Below are 21,789 nucleotides of genomic sequence, written 5' to 3'. Positions count from 1 at the left end.
TCCTTATGATGGTGGACACATGAAAGCAACATGTCTGGAATTCAATTTGCACAGCCTCAACCAAAACTTATGATTACGATGGATACCTCCCTTACAGGCTGGGGAGCACACTTACACCACCACACGATACAAGGCAGGTGGTCAAAAACAGAAACCACTCTTCACATAAATGTGCTAGAGCTCAGGGAAGTCTGTAGTGCTTGCTGACACTTTCTACCCTTCATAAGAAACAAATTAGTAAGAATAATGACAGACAATATGTCAAGCATGTTCTATATCAATCACCAGGGAGGAGCAAGATCATGCTACGTATGAACCGAATCAATAAGACTATGGAACTGGTGCGTACAACACACAGCGTCATACCTACCAGGAAGACACAACATTATTGCACACAGCCTAAGCAGGCACTTCGCACAGAATCATGAATGGCAGATGAACAAAGAGGTCCTATACAATATTTTTCAACAGTGGGGTCTTCCCATAATTGACCTGTTTGCCAGAAAACAAAATCGAAAATGCCACCGATTCAAAGGCAGGACTAGGAGCAGGATCCATGGGCAATTCATTCTTGCTCAACTGGAGCAAGGGACTCTCTATGCTTTCCCACCCATCCCAACATACCCAGGACTGTCCACAAAATTGAGACCGACAAAGCAAAAGTCATCATAATAGCGCCAGCATAGCCCAGGCAGACATGGTTCTCAGATCTACTAAGTCTATCAGCACACAGACTGATCACACTTCCCGCCAGGGAAGATCTCCTCTCACAAGACGACGGTCAACGTTATCGCCCAGAAATATACAAATGACACTTAACAGCATGGTTCCTAACTGGTTCCTACCAGAGGAGTTGGAATGCTCCAAACATGTTAGGCGGATACTGTTAAATAGTAGAAAATCTACAGGTAAAAAGTCTTACCTTCAAAAATGTCATCGATTTGATTCCTGATATACAGAAAGACAGATCAGGGCGACATCCTCATCTGTACCGATCATCCTAGACTACATCCTAGAACTAAAAAAATCACGGTTATCAATTAGTTCTTTAAAGGTTCACCTGGCAGCAATTTCAGTATCCCATGACCATATCAATCAAGCTACGGTCTTCACTCACCACATGGTTAAAATGGTTCTTAGTAGGGTTACAGAGAGTATTCCATGTTATACATGCACCAATAACACCATAGGACTTAAATTTGGTATTAAGGGCTATTACGAGAGCACCGTTTGAACCGCTAGCAACATGCTTATTGTGTATGTCCATGAGAGTCTCATTCTTGGTTGCTATCACATCAGCCAGCCGTGTAAGGGAGATCAGTGCACTCATGGCAAATCCCTGCATACATGATATTTCATAAAGATACGGTCACACTTAGACCCCATCCAAAGTTTCTGACAAAGATTGTCTCGGATTTCCATATTAACCAAACCATTCATTTACCTACCTTCTAACCTAAACCTCATGTGAATCCACAGGAAGCCGCACTCCACATGCTGGATGTCAGATGGGCTTTATCTTTCTACCTAGAAAGAACAAAAACATGCAGGAAATAGAATAAACTGTTTATTTCATTGGCTGAACATACAAAGGGCAAGGCCATATCCAACCAAAGGCTATCCAAGTTGATAAAAGAATGTATCTATACACGTTCACCAGACATTACGTAATAGATCAGCCACAGTAGGCCTTTCCGTACGCCAAAGTCCCTCCACCAATTGATGGTCACTGCTACATAGTCACCTAAAGTGGAGCACCCACAGGGACATCGCTCGAAGGAGAAGGAATGGTTACTCACCTAGTACAGTAACTGATGTTCTTCAAGATGTGTCCACCTGTGGGTGCTCTACTACCCACCCTCCTCCCCTTAGGAGTTCAATTAGGGGACTTCTTGTCAGGATGCCAGCAAGCACACTCATAAGCATGAGACTGTCTTCCTCTAAATCCACTTTAGAGAAGTCAGAGTCATCTGTGAGCAAGCCCCTCAGTTTGGCCCATGAGCACTTAGAATGTACTAAGTCCCAGAAGTACCACAAGAAAGCCTGTAATATTAGGCTTCATCGGTACTTGATCATATTTTGTCAGTACTGTAATCCCCAGCTTCACCAAAAATCTGGGATCCGTCAGTGCTGACAAAGTCCAATCACTGTCAGCTTCAGGTACTACCATCACTCGCTCCAGTGACTTGAACAAGCAAAACCCCTCTCACACTGGGGAGATCTGAATCCATTGCTGCTCCACAGGACATTTTCACTCTCCCAGATCCAAAATCCCCTCTTCCATTGGGCCACTCCATCTTCAGGGAGATATCGCCCCTGAGGGAATTGACCGCTGGAAGGAGTTTATCACCTATCCCATAAGCAGAATACATCTCCCTGTCAACAACACTGACGGTACCACCATCGGAACTGGAATCAGCCTTCTCTTCATCAGGAGATTCTGAACTGCCTGATGAACCTTTTCTTCCCCTACCCCATGTGTCTGTCACCACCTAAAAAACCCATACTGTTTTGGAAGCAACTTCTGCCTCCGCTATCTCGGAGCCAGTGGTACTGCATTCCATGGTGGCTCCTGTGACCACCTATTGACCCCTCTTACTAGCCATTTTGGAGGCTTTGGGACCAGTACCCCCTGCAGAGTTGATCCAATCTGCCCCTGTAAGGGGACATTCAGATCTGCTCCCCTTCACCCGCCTGAGGAGGAAGAGGAACATTAATCTCGGGATCCGGCCGTTCCACTGGAACCAGCAAGACTGTTGGCATCATCCCTGGATGAAGCAGTGACTCCTATGTCTCCTTCATCCCCCACCACCCTCATGACTTCAGACAGTTCCAGTACTTTCTCTGCAGAATTACTGGAGAGCTTCAGATTCCTCTTGGGAAGATCCATGACTCCCAGTACAAATGTTTAGACATCCTCCATGCATCTGGACCCAACAGAATAGCTCTCCCAGTTAATAAACTATATTGGAGCAACCTAGGACAGTCTGGCAAACCCTTGCCTAAAATGGTAGAGAAATGCTATTACATACCAGTTGAAGGAGCAGAATTTCTGTTTTCTCACCTTGCTCCCAATTCACTGGTGGTCCATGCTGCTTCTGAAAGGGCTAGACAGAATATTCCACATCTGTTCTTACTGATAGAGGATAAACACCTGAATCTGTTGGGGGAGAAAGGTCTACTCACATGGCCTTCAGGTCAGGATAGCCAGTTACCAGGTGCTAATGACTAAATGATTTCCTGAACTACGCTAAGTTTATGGAATTCACTGACAGCCTTCTGCATCAGAACAGAGCTCATTTTCAAGCTTCAGAAGACAAAGGCGAACTGATAGCTAGGATTGCTCTCCTATATGCAGTCAGTGGCTCTGATACATCTTCTAGAGCTATGGCTGCTGCCATCGTCATGTGCAGGAGTCATGCCTACACATCAGCGTTCCCTAGGGCGGTCCAGCATACTATTGAGGACCTCCCCTTCGATGAATCATGCATCTTCAGTTAGAAGATGGACGAGTCCCTCTACACCATGGTCTCTCAATCTGGATGTGGTGAGCGACATCTTCTGGAGGTGGAGGATTCCTACATAGACTTATTTGTGATGAAATCCAACAGGAAATACACAGGGTTTTGCTCATTCCAAAGCCACAGTCTGGGATCTATCACGGACATATTTCTCATTCTTTGGACAGGTCACTTGTTCAGTGTGTTTCCGCCAATCCTGCTAGTCTGCAAGATCCTGCTGAAGATGAGGAAAGAAGAGTCCTCCATAATCCTGGTAGCTCCAGCTTGGCCTCGCCAACACTAGTATACGATGTTTTTTGACCTCTTGGTGGAGACTCCCATCAGTCTTCCGCTAATATCAGACTTAATCACTCATGGTCACAGCATTGTAAAAATTGCCCTTGGGCTATACGATTATCCCTTTTAAGTTATATGTAGTTAATTTAGGGGGGGGAAATTCACTTCTGTCTGAACTTTTAACTATTTACTGTTACAAGTTACACCTAATACTATTTTAGTTGCAACAATCGTGGGAAAATGTTTTGCTATTTTGTTTTTCCTTGAGCCTTGACTCTGCAGATAGTCAATTTCCCTTATTCATTTTTCTGAGGCTTTTATATAGAAATAGATGGGAATATATCACTATAATTTAAAAATGGTAAAACCAAATAAACTGACTGAGTTAGGGTAATAGCTAAAATTACTTTGTACCCATTGAAATTGACTAGATTTTATACTGATGCTGATTTTTTAGAGCCCCTATCAGTTGATATTTCTTGCTTCAGTATGAAATTCTACAATTACAAAATAAATGTAAGGTACTTTTGGATTTAAAGAGGCTTTATTTTTTAGAACATCTCATTCCTTTTTTTTCCTGAATGAGAATGAAAAGATGCTGTAATTCATGTAAAAGTATTCTTTCAACAGCATCTTTTCATTAAATTGAAGAAAGACAGTATTTTAAATGTCTGATGTAATATGGCTGAGAGTTTTTTAAGCTTGTCCATTCCATTTGTTTCTAATTCTTGCATACATGCTAAATTTTAAAAAAATTCCTCGTTCAATATAAAAATCCCTTCCCTTTTCACTGTCTCTTTAATTACAATGTTGTGTGGCTTTTGTTAGGCCTACAGTATCTTGTTACTGATCTAGCAGAGAGCTTCAATAATTGATACATGAGACAATAGAGCTGGCTGCATGTGAGCTGAGCCAATGAGCAAAACCATCTTACAGAACAGCTGCTCTGTGTTAAACCAACAGGCGTGTTTCTAGGGAGATTGCTGATCAACCTGTTAAGCCACTGTGTGTTTTCTTTGCTTGTTTATGATGCTTGCCTCCAATTCATTTGGGTGGTTTGGTGGCATATTGACATGACAGCCTTCTTTGTGTGAGGTTAATTTTGTTTATCTACAATGCCAGACTTTTATGGATTCATCTTGTCTGTCAGTTTTACCTCCAGCCTTTTTGAAGGTTTTTTTCATTTTGATCTAAATGGCTTCTTTCTCTATTGTGTGTATAATGCTCCCTTACAGAAATAGGGTTTGCATCTCTACATTTGTAGATGTGCTTACTGGAAGAAAGAGTAAGGGTAACAGGTATTTAGTGTTAGTTGTTTCACAGAAGAGAATTGTGCTAACAAACTCTGACTTGTCACCCTCTACTCTGCTCCCCTCCTTGTTTCTCGGAATGAAATTCTCAGAATTACTTAGTTTGTTTTGTGAATCTTTAATAATGTCTTCAGTATTCCTTGAATGGAAAAATTGTAAACAATGCACTTTTTGGTACAGTAGTTCTTAGGTTTTTGGATAAAAAGCTTGTAGAAAAGTGATCCAAAATTTAGATAGGGGAAAAAGACACTTTATAAAAAGAGGGAACTTTCCTTCCTCAAAACTGGGCCACCTTTTATTACACTCACTATCCAAAGCAAAATTGTTACTATATTTTCTGTGTTTTTTAACTGCTGAAGAATGTTAGCCCTGAGAGAACAGACTCGTGGTTTCCATTTTTAAAAGCTATTACATCCTGTTTATCTATATAGCTTTTAGATGTCTAGTTTCTTCTCTCAAATATTGTAGATGGCTCAGTAATGGAGGAATTTGCAGTCTATTCCTAAAGGATATTATATGCTGGCATTGTTGAAAGAATTTTATTGTGTATATCTATTTTGTACTATTTTATTTTCCTTTTATCTGTTCCTCGAGTTCCATTGCTTGGTCATGTTTATATAAAGGTTGGTACTTGGCTTGATCCCAATATCATCATGGAACAGAAAGTTTGTTCCCAGAACTGCTATTGACAAACAGCTACTTTTGATATTTGAGGAAGTTCAACCCTTTTGCAATGGGGCAGTTCTGGTTTTTTTGTACTGCTTGTTCCAGTAAGTTGAGTCTGTCCTCTATTTATCACTCATGTTTCAGGCACTTAACATACAATTTGTTTCATTGCAACTTCTGTAATTCTGTTATGGGCATCATATTCATTTTCAATGTGTTATAGTGTAAAGCAGGAGGGTCTCCTCTCTTTGCATATGTAGAAACTCCTCAATATGCCTGCTATCTTTTAACTGTAGGAAATCTGGCACAAAGGGTTGTATTCACCATTAGGTTCTTTTAATGTTTTTCTCAGCTTGATTTTTCCTTTGAGAGAGTGACAGGCTCTTTACAGCTGAATTGCTGTAAGGTTTGTTTGGTGCTGGAAAGTTCTGGGTGCTTGTTTAACTTTCTTCTTTCTAGGATTACATTTTGATCACTGTCACTAAAATCTGTTTTATAAATAGGATTTTCTTGAGGATCTGTTTAATTGTCTTGCTTATACCTTGATTTTTCTAGGGAAAAGATTTATTAGATATGTTCTCTCTGATGCAACCTTATTCAGCACAATTATTCCCCATAGTTTAGATCCAAAGAAGGTTCTTATTCAGATCTATTACCAACATGAATTTATTAGACCATGTTACCAGACTACATTTTTCCAGTAGTTCTCCATTTTCAGAATTAAGGTGTTAGTAGGGCTTTGGGGTGTTTTTTCTTAGGCTTGGTCTACACTACATATTTACTTTGGTGTAGCTACATTGGCGGGAAAGTTTCTCCTGCCAACATAGCTACCCCCTCTCATGGAGGTGGGGTTAAGTCAGCGGGAGAGCTCTTTATTGTCGGCTCAGAGCATCTTCACCAGACACACTCCAGTGGCGCAGCTGCATTGATGCAGCTGCCCCGATGTAGCTTAAGGGCAGGTCTACACAAGTATACATTTAGTTAATCTAATTAATACAGCGATTGATAGTTTTTTTTACTGCTGGCTAAAAGAAAAAATAGTTGTCATAGTGTACAGTTACTCTGACTATGGATATCTGATTTAATATTGCTATAAATAATTATTAAATAGGATAACACTTCAACAAAACATACAAGTATTTACAAGGGCCTGTATTGTCTGCAGAAAGCTGGATTTAAATACTACAGTTAGATCTCTCGGGTCAGTGACGCCCTAGTATGGCAGACCCGTAATTCTGTGGCAGCTTTATTTAATTTCTTGTAAAAATGTTATTTAATTTTATATGTGAAAATATACTGTCTATATATAGTCTTCTGTTTATTTTTATATTAAACAATGTATTTTACTTTGTCCTCATACCTTCAGCTTTTGATACGTTGCAAATTTTTATACTAACAATGCATACCTGCATTGTGGAAGTTATATGGGAAAGCTGGAAGCTTTGGCAGTTGCATAGCAAACACTTGGGGAACTGTGGCAAGCAGTTTAGGATAGTGAGAAATACTAGATCAGTGTTTCTCAACCTGGGGGTTTAGAGGGGTCGCAAGTGCAGAGCTGGTATTGGGGGTGGCAAGAAAGGCAATTGCCTGGAGCCACAGGGGCGCCATGAAACTAAGTTACATGCCTCAGCCCCGTGGGGGTGGGACTCAGGCTTCAGGGGTACAGTAGTTTGGAAAGGTTAAGAACCACTGTACTAGATGTATGTTTGGGTCAACCTCACCAAGAAGATTTCGTAGTTTCCATTTCAAGCTGTTTTCAGGATCATTAAAACAGCATTGCGTGGGTTATGGTTATATTTTTAACATCTGTCTCCATCTACGAAGGGATAGATGCATCAAACCTGAGTGGATCTGCAACTGAGTGCACCAGGTCAGAACACTTGGCGTGGGGAGCCGGGCTTAGCCCCCTGGGACAAGAGCCATTGCTGTGGGATAATGGACTTTATTCTAATTTACAGTTACTCTGAATATAATTGTAGCCTTGCAAATAAGAGACTGCTCAGCATTCTTGATATGCAAGTTCTTGAGTGACCAATTTATTTTTTAAGATTTGGGACCACACTTGTTGGAAACTATGCCTTTCTTAAATATTTTTTGGCTGAAATATTATTTGGCATAAAATACCTTCTCCAAAATGTTCTTGTTCTGGATGTTGTAGGGAGAAATATTGTCTCAAAGGAAGCCTGATTTGGGGCCACTGGATATGTAGATTTCTGAAGATAAGGGAAGATTTCTACACTAAGTACTTCAGATCTCATTCTGTGTTAGGCATTCAGTGATACAGTACAAAGTGATGAGCATAATTAATTTTGTATGTAAAACTGTGGCGGTTCTTCAAGTGATGTTCCCTGTGTGTATGCTGCACATGGGTATGCATGTGCGCCATGAGCACAAGTCCGGAAATTCTTCAAAGCAGTGTCTGTTGACCTGCACATGCACAATTGCTCCCCTTCTGCTCCCAACCGAGGGCATAAAAGGCAGTGTAGGTCAACGCCTCTCTAGTTCCTCCTTACTGCCTCATTACCTGAATCAGAATTGTTCTCCTTTGCTCCTTTAGTAAAGGACTCAATCTACTCTGCGGTCCTTGGGAATTTACACTCCAGCCCTCAGGAGGAAACATCAGACCAAGACCATCCCCTCCACATGTTTCCTGTTACCAGTGTCCACCTGAGCCTCTGTGCAAAAGCCAAAGGATTCAGAGGGTCCGTTTCTCAGCTCCCTCTACTGCCACAGCCTCCATTCACTCCCAGTAGCAGGGCAAGGGCCATTTTTTGGCATCCTGCTTCCACTGATGCCATCCACTTCTTCTCCTGTCACCTTTGGGGGGCCATCTTACTCTCTGTCCACAGCTTGAACAAGATCACTATGGACAGTTGGGCTTGGAGATAATCCATCAGGATGCTCCATAGAGGTTTTTCTCCTTCCCTCCTCACAAACTCCCTTCCTGATCCCTCTTCAGGGACCACTCCCACCAATTGAGGCTTCAGCAAGAAGTGGAATCCCTTTTACATCGGTAGGACGATAGAGCACATTCCACTTCAGTACCAGGGGAGAGGGTTTTCCTCCCCATATTTCTGATTACCTGAAAAAAGACAGAGGATGGAGACCCATCCTGGATCTTTGGGAACTCAACATCTTTATCTGAAAGCTGAAATTCAGATTAATTACTCTGGTATCAATAATCCCCTCCTTTCAGGATGGGGATGTAATTTGCAGCTCTTGACATGAAGGGTGCATATCTCTATGTGGATATTCATCCGTCTCACAAAAAGTTCCTGTGTTTCATGGTTGGATAGGAACACTACTGGTTTTGGGTCCTCCTCTTTGGGCTTGTTACAGCACCCTGGATATTCATGGAAGCTTTCTCTATAGCAGCAGCCCAGAATGAAGCACCAGGTCATACGGCGTTCCTGTATCTGGATGACTGGCTCCTGGTAGGGCTATCTACATGGGAAGTCAAGTCAGCAACAGATTCTCTTCAGCAACTTTTTGCTACCTTAGGAGTTTGTATACATGAAGAAAAGTCCATTTTTGTCACCCATAAGGACAGTACGCTTTATAGGAACACAGCTGAACTCAGTCTCTGTGAGAGCATTTTTCTCCGCAGACTGATTTTTGTGTTGTGACATGATTTCCCACATCACCTGCAAACCACGAACTACAGATCACTGTTGTGTTTCGCTGTTAAGCCACATGTCTGCAAAGCACCTGTATGATGGCGTTCGCCAGACTCCACTTGCATTGTCTGCAAGTTTGGCTTCACTCAACTTGCTGGCTAAACAGGGACTACATCAACTCTCCCCAGAGTGCTCACCTCTTTTGCTTATTGGTCAAACTCAGTCATGGTGGGGACTTTTCAGCCCTCCCATACCAAGGGACACCATTTTGACAGATGCCTCCCTTACAGAATGGGGAGCTCATGTGGCGTATCATGCTGCTCAGGGTATCTGGACTCTGCAATAGGCCAGACTACATACAAATTTATTGGAACTGAGCATGGTCTGCCTTGCATTCAAGGCTTTCCTTCCCCTCATATGCTTGCTCCATATACAGGTCATGTTGGCCAATATCACCATGGTGGTGTATGTAAACAAAAGGAGTGAGCTCTCATCCCCTTTGCCTGAAAGCAGTCAGTTTAAAATTGGTGTATCAGAAACCACATCATAATACAGGCAATGTGTTTCCCGGATGTTCACAACTCATATCCTCTCAAGGGATTTCTAAATGGGTTTTGGGATGCATCTTTGAATGCTACAAATAGCAAAAATTCTCCTCCTGGGTGTATTACAGCTCATTCCACACAAAGATAAGCTGCCTCTGCAGCATCTGTATGGGCTATTCTGCTGCAGGACATCTGCAGGACAGCAAGTTGGAGTTCTGTCCACATGTTCGCAACACACTATGCTCTAGTCCAAGCAGCAATTGCAGATGCAGCCATAGGAATGGTAGTACTACAAGTATCTCTCCTACCAGCTTCCTTGCATCCTCTTGCAGTCTGAACACTGCTTGCCAGTCCACCCATTTGTGGAATACATATAGGGACCATCATTTGAAGAAGAAATGGGGGTTGCTTACTGTAACTGGAGGTTCTTTAAAAAGTGATGGAGTAAGGATGCAGCCTGTGATGCAGCCTGTATGCTGGAGGGTGTAGAGAGCTGCTGCTCTGGAGTTCTCTTAAGGACTGCAAAGAGTCAGAAGTCTGGGATTTTTGTACCTCTAGGTCAACCAAAGTCTTCAGCATTTGGGTGTGTTGCCTGAGAAGACCCATTATGTCCTGGTGCATATCTCTCCCCTTTTCTTGCTGGTACTCATGGGCCTTTCTCCTGTCCTCTTTCCTTCTTGATGCCATCTGCCATGTTGGCCTTCCAGGCCTTGTTCACTGGCTTATAGGATCTCACTAAATATGTCAGGGGTGGCCAGACTTATTCTCCCCGCCTGACAGAATCCCATCACCATGCTGCAGGGGAGAAGCTCCAAGCCCTCCACCCCACTCTGGTAGGTGGGGGGTGGGGAGTGGGGCATAGTGGGCTCTGCAAGCCACACTTTAACTGTAAAAGAGCTGCTTGTGAGCCACAGCTTGGTCACACCTGGAATGTGTCCTCACTAGTCCTCTTCTTTCTCCTCCTCTTCCTCAGGGTCTACAGGTTCTACAGGTGTGGAGAGGGCACTCCTTATAGCTGCAGTGGCAGCAGCTGCTGATAAAAATGGACAAATGTATCATTAAATGTATAGTAACAATGGAAAAGGAAAGACGCTTCAGAACTCTGTTTCCTTATTCCCATAATAACTTTCAATAAGAAATGCTTGTTGGCACTTCAGTTTTGGAGCGCCTCAGCATAGCACTGCTTTCCAGCTCCAGCCATGGTGAGTATGGCTGTCGGGTGAAAAATCTGTACCTGTGTCATGTTAACTTGAGGAAGTCTTTAAATTTAAACATTTTAAGGGAAAATGCACGCACACACTTATCCGTCAATCAGTCAATTCAATTCAATCAAATCAATCAATCAACAAATCAGTCAATTTTCCTTCATTGGGGTAGTCCATGCTTGGCTGGCAGGACAGGTCCTTTGTCTCCTACCATTAGGTTCTCCCGTGTGAGTGTGTTAATCTAGGAAATCTTATGGTAAATGATACCACATGTATCTCTAGAACAGTCCGTTTCCTTTTTTATTCTGGTTGATTACTTTTTCATTTGTCAAAAGTCCCTGAGGCTGCATTTTGTTCTCAGCATGAGTGTTCTTGTCATATATCCTGAGGGTCCTTTGTAGTTTGATTCTGGAACAAGAACCTTATTTTCTGATCGATCAATTGGCGAGCCTATAACTTTCATTATATAAACAATAACGTTAATCCTCTTAAAATCAGGCAATAATATTCTGCCATGAAGGACACGTGAATAACTCATTAATGCAGACATTTAGTTTTTTCATGCTAAGATTTATACTGGAAGAACGTCTTATGTGAATTTTCAAGATCCCGTTAGTACAAATTTTCATAACCTGTTAATGAAGCAGCAAATGCATGTTTGGAAAACTTTAACTACTGCTCTCTCCTGAGTAACTGGCCTGAATCTATTTCTAGAGAACAGCCAGTTTTTGTGTTTGATATAAAATGCTTCTGAGTAACATTCCCTGCATTACATTATTGTAATGGTGACCTCTCAACCTGTTATAGTTGAGACAGCATTGAAACTTACTTTTGTTTGAAACTTGTCATAAAATCTCTTTGCCAGAAGCAATTCTTCTTCTGCTTGGAGAAATCTTTTGCAAGTTTGTACAATGCTTTATTTTTTACCCTTCCTGTTCATTTTCTGTTAGCCTCTGGGGATATGAGATAGTTTAGTCTGTGGTACTCGTATTCAGACGTCACACAGCATTATCAGACCCAGAGGGTGCAGTGTCTATGCTATCCCAGTGCCTGTCTAAGAATGGGACTAGGGTGATAGTAAACTGGCTGATGCTCATTCTGGCTGAGATGCAGTTGGTAGGGAGGGAAGAGGGATTCTGGGTGGGCGGGAGTAAGGTAGGAATGGCGGCTGCCCAAAGGAGACTTGGGGTATGTCTACACTACTGAGCAGACTGTGGAGATCTGCTCAATCAGTCCTGGAAGTGCTCTCCAGTTGACACCATTAAGCCATCCCCCCGAAAGGAGTAAGGCTGTGTTGATAGGAGGGCAACTCCCATTGACACAGCGCAGTGAAGATGCTGTGGTACAACAACATAAATAAGTCGACGGGAGATATGCAAGCTACCGTATTTCCCCATGTATAAGATGCACCTTTTTTCGAAAAAGTTTGGGGTCTAAAAACTGGGTGCGTCTTATACAGTGGTACTTACCCCAGGGCCGGGTGGTACGCGCGCCGCTGCCGCTGAATGGGCCCTCCCTCCCACCCCTGCGAAGCTTTGCCGGTGAAGAAGGGGAACGGACGGAAGGGTTTCGGCGGCGGGTATTGTTTCCGCCGCAAAACCCCGCCGCCCATCTCTCCCTGCCGCCGGGAAGCCACGCCGGAAATCTCTCCCGCCGCCGCCGCGAAACCCCGCCGCAAATCCCATCCCTTTTTTTCCCCCGAGTGGTACTCGGGTCGGGTACAGTCGGGTCAAGTGGTACTTGACCCGACTGTACCTGGCCCGAGTGGTACCCGGGGGAAAGAAGGTTGAGAACCGCTGATGTAATACATTTTTTTTCAAATTTCGGGCCCGAAAATTAAGGTGCGTCTTATACATGGGAGCGTCTTATACATGGGGAAATATGGTACATTATGTAGCTTCCATATCTCCTGTCAATCATGGGCAGCAGTGTAGATCAGGTCTTATTCGTGTCACCCAGAGGTTTGCAGTTTGGAGCATTTCCCCATGCATTTGCCCTTAAAAATCTCAGGTGACATTGGTTATCCACCTTGACTCTCATTTGTATTTGACCAGGTGATGATAACATTTTCTTTTGGAACTCTCTGTCTCTACAGTAATCCATACATTTGTGTCTTCTATACTAGATTATTATAATGGTTTCTAGTTGGGACTGCTCTTGAAGGTTCAGCTGGTTCAGAATGAATTAGCCTGTTGAACAGTATTGGTTTTAGGAAATCTTTCACCTGCTCTTCTGCAACTGCAGTGGCCTCTTATTCTCTTCCGGGTGTGGTTCAAAAATGTCATCTTTGATTTAGAACAGGGGTGTCAAAGTTATCTGGCCACAAGGGCAATTTAAGACAAAATTGTTCACTTGGCTGGCCTCACTGATTAAAAAAAAAAAAAAAAAGGGGGGGGGGGGGGAACGGCACAATGGTGCAGCTTTCACTATCACTTTCCATACATGCTTAATACTGTATTTTATTATTTATAATAAAATTTAAAAAATTAAATATTTTACTTTCATTTGAAATATCTACTAATATAAAACAGATTTCAGAGTACATAATGCATTACCACATTTCAACTAAAATTAAGTTTTACTGAGTGAAAATGCAAATTAACTTAGCCTTTTATGACTTCTGCCCAGAAACCTGAGACTTCTTCTCTTGCACCAATATTTTTATATCTGGTTCTAAGTCCCTAGAGGTTGTCACTTGCAGCACAGCAGCCAGATGTTCATCTGTAATGCTTGATCTATGTTTTTTTGTTTGTTTGTTTGTTTAGGTTCATTGTAGAAAAGAGCTGTTCACAAATATAAATACTTCCAGAGAGACTCAGGATTTTTCCAAAAAGATATGCCAATTTGGGGAAGTCTTTGAATGAAACATATTGGTAGAAATCTTGTTGTGGCACTTCACTGAATTTATCCTTAAGATGTTGTTTGCATGAAACTCGATTATCTCCATTTGAAGATCTGGCGGAGCTGTTGTTACATCAAAAGTAAAGGAGTTTGCATGCAGCTGAAACCTGTCTCGATGAGACAGTCTTGAAATCGGCAATCAAATTCTTTGGTTAGGTTTGATAATTTTTTACTGTAGAGCTTGTAATCTTCATCTCCAAAAGTATCTTTGTATAAGTCTTGAATCTCTCTGCATGCACTGAAGTGAATGAAATTTCCATTTGACACCTGTTGCTGACACAAATTGAGCTTGACTTTGAAAGCTCTCACCTCTTCATCCATTTGTGTCATGATCTGCTTAGGTCCGTGGAGCGTCTTGTTTAAAATATTCATTTGCTCCGTGAGGTCAACAAGAAATGAAAGATCCAGTAACCATTGCGGATCACTGAGCTCCGCAAGATGTTCCCCCTTTCTGCTATAAAGTCCTGTATTATTTGACACACACAAATTTCTTCAGCACTGTCCCACAACTTAGGCATCGTACCTGGGTAAAATACTGCAAATCATCATACTGTGATTCCAACTCCTTTAATAAGGCATGAAACTGTCGGTGTTGAGAAGACCGACTATGGATGAAATTCTCACACACAACAACAATCCTCATTACATGTTCTAATTCTGCAACTTTTCCACACAATGCAGAATGCAATGTAAGAATGTAATGTAATGGTGCAGAATGCAGTGTAAGAAAATTGGTGATTCTGCATTTATTTAATTTTTGCCATCTGCCGGGTAATCTATTAATTCTCCCAGTCATAGATGGTGCCCCATCTGTTGTAATGCCTGCTGGTTTCTTCCAAGGTAACTCTGCATTTTTCAAGGCTTCCTCAAGTTTAAAAAAAATGTCCTCAAGTTTAAAAAAAATGTCCTGTCCTGTGGTTGTGTTGTCCATGCTTGACAAACTTAAAAGTTCTTCAACAACATTAAAGTTTTGTTACCCCTCTTAAAAAAATTGCACAAAGCTCCTTGGCTTTTTTCCTAAGATGCAGTTTAATATCATCTGCCATTTCTGTTATTCGCTCAGCAGCCATGTTTCAAGACAAACTGATGCTAGAAAAAATCTTTTTTTTCAGGGCATGCTACATCGGCTGCTTTTAAGCATGCATTTTTAAACAAATTCACTATCTGAAAATGTCTTGGCGGAACACACAATCTCTTTGCAAATAACATAGCTGGCCTCCACAGCACTTTAATTCCTCCCCCCTCATTTTAAGAAAAACATTTCGTTGAGACTCTATAGCTTCTTTCATATTTGCAACTTTGTCAGCATGATCTTTACTAGTAAATTCAGAATATTTTGTTTTGTGCATGGTGTCGTTGTATGTTATATTCTTTCATTACAGCAACCAAAGAACTGCAAATTAGACATAATGTCTTGCCATCATATTCAGTCAAAAAAAAAAAAAAACAACTCATCTGTCCAGCGATTTTGGAATTTTCTATGCACTTCCTGCACCTCTAGTTTTGGGGGGCATCTGAACATATTTTCAGCAAACATATTAAATTTTACAGAAAGTAAAATAAATGCCGTAAGCCTGCTCTTTTATAGATGAGCTTCACCAGACTAAAATAAAATTGTGTGCCACTCCAGCAATGGGACGGGGCCGGCCACCAGCCAGCCTGGGGGCTGGCCAGCTTATATAGATGAACTTCACCACGCTTCACTCCAGTTTTGAGACAGCTTTGGGGGCAGGTCGGACCGGTCAGTGTGTGGATGGGGCGGACTGGTGCTGGGATTGGAGGGCACTGGGGTGCCACACAACCAGCAGCGCTCCGGGGGCTGGAAGAGCTCGGGATGTGGACCGGGTTGGTGGCACTCTGGGGGCTGCGGGCACTTGGGCCAGTGGTGCAGGCCACAAAAATTAACCAGGCTTGCGGGCCATGTGTTTGACACCCCTGATCTAAAAAGACATGTGTGGCTTTTTCTTAGCTAGTTGGGAGACTGTCTTTTTTTAGCATGTGCGATGGCAGCAGTTAAGATCAGCTGAGGTGAATAAGGTAATATTCTGGCCTACACTTAAATATCAGAAGGTTTGTGCCAGAGCCCTTTTGATGAAGGGTCATTTGTCTCTTGAACGCACTTCCTCTAATGATCCAGGCCTTAGTTCAGCGATGCACTTAAGGACAAGTGTAATATAAAGCATATGTTTAAAACTTCATCCCAATTCAGTTACACTGTTCTCCATAAGATTCTGGAAGCTTTGTAGTACAGGAGCTGATTCTGGAAATGTGAAAAAACACGTATTTAAGTCCGATAGACTTGAATGGAACTTAAATGTGTGCTTAAAGTGATGTACTTAAGTGCTTTACTGAGTCAGAGGCCCAGAGTCCATCTGCTGGTCCATCTCTTTTCTTAAACATTTGTTAAAGGAAGAAGTTTTGTAATGTGAAACTTTTTTGAGAAATTACCTCTTTTTCATCTTATAAAGGGCAAAATGCTGTTGCAAAATCATTTGAATTTATAAACTGAAAAAATTACCTTTAAGATAGCTATTGTATTTAATATATTTATAAAATACATTTGGGGTAGATACTGGGGAAGGTGAAGATCTATTTAAGATAAAGGGCAATATTGGCACAAGAAAAAAATGGATATAAGCTGGCCATGAACAAATTCAGGCTGGAAATTAAAAGGTTTCTAGCCATCAGGAGTGAATTTTTGGAACAGCTTCCCAATAAGAGTTTTGGGGGAAAGCAGCTTAATTAGTTTTAAGAGCCGAACAAATTTAAGAGTGTGATTGTATGATGGGTTTGCTTGTGAGGGTAAGGGGCAGGATTAATCAGCCTAGGAGCTTACTTCCGATTTGTCTTATGTCCTTAAAAGATCATGCTTCAGGTTTTCAGCCATCCACTTGTAGGGGTCAGGAACAGATTCTCCCTTCTGCCCCCAAGTATATTCTGGTTTTTTTAAATCTCCTTCCTCTGAAGCATCAGGGTGGTCATGGCTGGAGATGGGACTTTGGAGAGGGAAGGCCTGTGCTCTGGGTAGCACTCTCTCAAGTGCTTGGTTGGCTGGTTCTTGCTCAGATGCTCAAGGTCTAATTGATCATCATATGTGAGGTCAGAAAGAAATTTTCCCCAGGTCAGATTGACAGTGATCTCGGGGCGGAGGGAAGAGGCAAAGAGGGGAAATGTTCACCTTCTTCTCGCCAAGATTATCTGGGTATATCTTATGTAATCATTTCCCTGCCATTGCAGAAGTCTGGGGCAATGGTGCCCCATCAGTCCCCCCTATTCTCGGCATGTGCCACACAAGAGTTTAATCTCCTGTGGGCTGTAATACTTTGGTTTACTTTCAGCTGTTGTGTTTAGTGTGCAGGTGCTGGGAAGGTGTTGGTGTCCAGTGACATACAGAAGGTCAGACTAAATGATTTGGTGTTCCCTTCTGGCATTAAACTCTGATTTAGAAGCATCCTTTTTAAAAAGAGTCTTGGATAGCTTTGGATTTAAATTTTCAACTAAACCATTCCTTTGTCTATATTCTCCTTGTAATGGAGTTCTCTCACAGCTGCTATGTAGATTAGCTGCTTCCCAAGTCTCACCATTCTGTTGCTTGTTCATGCCCTGCCCACCCCTCTCTCTCTCTCTCTCTCTCTCTCTCTCTCTCTCTCTCTCTCTCTCTCTCTCTCTCTCTCTGACTCAGTGTGCTGTCTTCATGGCTTGGCTCTCCAGTCAGGTCACTGTGTTTTCACCTTCCGGAAGTTATCAAAGTGTCATTCTCCAAAATGGCAGTCTTCTTCCTCTCTGCCCTGACTGTGTCACTTCCGTAGTGGCTGGTAGAGGGCAGGCCAGGTTCCCCTACTCTGGTTTCTAGCTCAGGGTCCCTCTGATCAGCAGCCAAGGTCTGTGAGATTCAGTCTTGCTGCCCTTTTCCTGAACTTTTTGCTACTCCATCTATCTCAGGCTTTCACTCCATCACTCTTTTGGATAAACCCTTCCTTCAGCTCCTGCAGTCCCTGATGCTTCTACTCTCCTCCTGGGTTTCCTTCCTTCCCTCTCTAGAATCCAGGGTGTGGCTGCAGGTGCATTCCCTGTAGCCCTTTTCTGCTGCCAACCTCCTAGCTTTATATTAGCCCTTCCTGTTTCTTCTCAGATGGGCTCCTTCAATCTGGGGTTGCTTAGGTCATCTAATTCGCATCTGCTGTGATTTATCTGCTTAATTCATCCCTTCCCAGCTTCATTAACTTCTTCACGCTAGAGCGGGGTGAATACCCCACCACAATCCTCTCCCAAAAAAAAAATCTTTTTAAAAATGTAACTTTTGCAGGTCTTGGTCACAAAATGGACTGAAATCAGATAGGTTGTGCAATAATACTAACTGTTTAAATCAACTTCTTAAAGCGACTACTGGAAGTACAGCAACATTCTTCATAATGAACTTATTCACATAGAATATTACTGTTGTAATGTGCAACAGACATGATGGCTTCTATGACTAGTGATACGTTTACAGCTAAATAGTGTATCATTTTTGGGTTGCTTAAATTGATATTTGGTTGAGTCCTTAGATATTTCTTGGTAGACTTGTTTTACGCTAGATGTGATCAAATACATTTGCATATAGTTAAATGCCGGTTATCTTGAAATTAAACATAAACTGTATTGTAGTAGAATAAGCAATAAATTAGTTGTTCTTCAGTATAATATAGCTAGGCTCATTTTCAGAAAACGTTAGCACCTTGAAATGTAATGATCAACCAGAGTTGTGTGGTTGGCTGATGACACATACATGTACATTTGTTCTCTTTGTTGCTGAAATATCAGTGCTCTTTGTTCAATATAAATGTGTGGTGGGTAGTGTTTAAAAAAAACGTAAAATGTAAAAATCCAAGAAAAAAGTCAGTGATGAAAGTCATTCATTAGTTATATTAAAAGGTGGACTGTTACCCAAAAGTGCCTTTGCTGATAATCTTGCATTTTATCTTTCAGCGTGGATCTGATGAGCTTCTTTCTTCTGGTATCACTAACGGGCCTTTTACCATGAGCAATTCTACTCCAGCTACAGGTATACTTAAGAAGATAATTTTAAAGATTTTACCATGGTTTTATTGCTTATCAATGTAACAGTTTCAGGAAATCTAATTTTCTTTTTTTCCTTCATATTCTTGTGTGACTGAGCAGCAGGCGATGCCGCCGCGCGCCCCCTCCCCCACCCCCCCCCAGAGTCTTGGACTGCTGCAGGGACATCAAATTCAGGCCCTTTGGGAACAAAAGTGCCTTGATTCACTCTGTAATGACCCTTCTGGCAGTTTCCAGAGTGATGTTGGATTTTAGAACTAATCTACATGCCCCACTCTCCCCCTTCAGAACCTGAGAAACCTATTCTGATTTGTGGACATGTTTCCTGTTCCCTTGAAACCTGGACAAAAATCTACTTCAGAACAGTGGGGCATACTACTACAACTACTACTAATACAAAAAATACAGAACTGAATTTAAAAACATCAGAAACCATTTTGTTTAGTCACTGGTGAAGTTACTCAAACTTTCATTGACTTAATGGGCCAAGGATTACCTCCTGTCAATAGGCATGATCAAACTACTAATCTCTAGAATTTATCAGGTGCCCATTCTTTATGCCTTCCTCCCATTCCATTGTTGACAAGAGTGATTCAGAAGATTGACAGAGATCAAAACCAGAATAATTCTCAGGCAACATTAGCTGAAGAGGCCTGGTTCTTTGAGACCACTTCAAAATGTGGTTGTGACCTGAGGCTCATTGACATACACATCCAAAAAACCTAAGTTTAGCAATGAGTGGGTTTTTTGGCTCAGTGGAGGAGTCAGTTGTAGAAGGGTGAGAGGAATGACAAGATGAGTTTACAGGATTAAGAATAGAGATAAAGACAGAAACAGAAGAAAAGATGGGCTTCATTGCTTTTGGTCATGAGGCAGTGAATTTCTGCACTGCCTCCGGTCATTTTGGGAAGATAGTCCATGGGATAAATCTTTACTTTGCAGAGATAAGGGGGACTACAGTGGTAACTGTGAAGAAGGGAAATCTGGGGATGAAAGTGGGCAAGATTGTATTGTGACAAATACTGCAACCGCATGCAGTATATTTGGGCGCTATTGTATTATTTATTAATGTTACCTGTATTTTGATGCTATTGAATCCCCTTTATAAATGGTATCTATACATGTTATATTTATCTTTGTGAACTAGGTATTGTATTCAACTCTGTGAGGGAGGGTTATCACATCTCTTCCAGGAACTAAATCAGTGGGGGTAATTACTTCTGGGACAGATAAACAACTGCCCTTACAGAGGATTGCATAAACTTGTTCAGACCAGATCCCAGAACCCAAAGAGAACAAAAATATTTTTGGTATAGAAGTTTGTGTTTAAATTGACTGAGGGGCCTTCATTTTTTGATGCAACAAATGGACATGACCCTTTGACCAAGGGGGACGGATCCCTGCTAAAGGACCGGGAGGACTTTGATCTACCGCATCCCCTGTGTGGCAGATGGACAACTTCTGGTACATTTAGTACGTGTTCAGACCTTTTATTGTTTTGTGTTTTCTCTGTATGGCTTTTACCTTAAAATAAGTCAACTTTGCTTTGTCAAAGCTGTCTAATCACTTGTAAACTACTGTCTTAGGCTATGGCTACACTGATGGCAGCAAAGTCGCCGCCATCAGATCGATTTCTCTGGATTGACTGAGCGGTCAGTGAAGACCCGCTCAGTCGATCCAGAAATCGACGTACTAACACCAGTTTCACAAGTGGCATAGTGCTGCATTGACGGGAACACAGTTCCCTTCGGCGCAGTGCAGCGAAGACGGTGCGCAGAAGAGAAACAGAGAAGTCAACAGGAGTTACGCAAGTTTTTTGCGTAGTTTGTGTAACTCCCTTTGACTGCCGCCGAATCTCGGAGGTAAGTGTAGACAAGGTCTTAGACCCTGCAAAAGAAGAGTGAAACTGGATGCTGGGCTAAGTCAGATCTGCTAAGATAATCACAGAGAATTGCAGGGGGGGCTGCAAGACTAAAATCCCAGTCTAAAGTAAGAAGGACATGAGTCCATGCCCAGAGAGGTGACAGTTAAAGGCCTGAGACCTAAGAGGGCGTTAAAGGTACAGTTATCCCCAAACTGTGGCATGTAGATTGTACAATAAAGCATGACTAGCTCTCCACGTCATAATACTTCTCAGACTTAATGGTTGAAAAAAAGTGACAATTTCCAGTATCTTAGATCTTCATATTAATGATGGAATAGGTGCTAATTTTGTGCTTTAATACTTTTATGATTTACTGACTTGAATCTGAAGTGCTGCAAGAATTCAGCTCTTAAACTATTATTTTTCTCCTAAAGTTAATAGTAGCTTTTAAATCAACTTGAAGTCTGTATTTAGCTGCATAATTTCTTTAAGCAGTAAAGGAAAGATAAATTAGCCAGTTTAGACACAATTTGATCCCAAATGAATGTTTTTAATAGTTTTATTTGGTAAAGGCTTTTGTTCGATCATTTGTCTACACAGATCACACTGTAGGTGTCTGCATCCTGTGCATGTGTGCTCAAAATCTTTTAGCCAGCTGTGTATGTTGGGGCTGTTCATGTACTCTGTACATCCTTGTGCCTTCTGCAGCAAGGGTAATAAAGGGAAGAGCAGTCCCATCTGCCACTCAGTTCCTTTTTAGTCCCACCTGTGGTAGCAAATCAGAGCCCAGAGTGTCTTCCTGATTCCCCATAGCCATTACTGTAGG

The 21,789-nt window shown here is 41.9% G+C and overlaps 1 protein-coding gene across 5 annotated transcripts in view; it reads left to right on the top strand.

Annotated features, from left to right (window-relative positions):
• The window catches only part of PTBP3 (polypyrimidine tract binding protein 3), a 97,535-nt gene that overhangs the window by 25,285 nt on the left and 50,461 nt on the right, over window positions 1-21,789 (top strand). For 3 of the 5 annotated variants that reach the window (XM_067553226.1, XM_067553224.1, XM_067553225.1), the window contains one exon: window positions 19,010-19,085. In XM_067553226.1, the coding sequence (XP_067409327.1) occupies window positions 19,061-19,085 (25 nt within the window). In that variant the 5' untranslated portion in view covers window positions 19,010-19,060. Of the gene's footprint in view, window positions 1-11,119; window positions 11,138-19,009; window positions 19,086-20,446; window positions 20,573-21,789 lie in introns of those variants that run through there. The other 2 variants (XM_067553222.1, XM_067553227.1) reach the window with 2 other exon arrangements.

Source organism: Emydura macquarii, unplaced genomic scaffold, assembly GCF_026122565.2.
Source record: "Emydura macquarii macquarii isolate MOO-44397 ecotype Brisbane River unplaced genomic scaffold, CSIRO-AGI_Emac_v2 contig_1451, whole genome shotgun sequence".
NCBI classification, from domain to species: Eukaryota; Metazoa; Chordata; order Testudines; family Chelidae; genus Emydura; species Emydura macquarii.
This window is presented reverse-complemented; position numbering and strand designations above follow the sequence as displayed.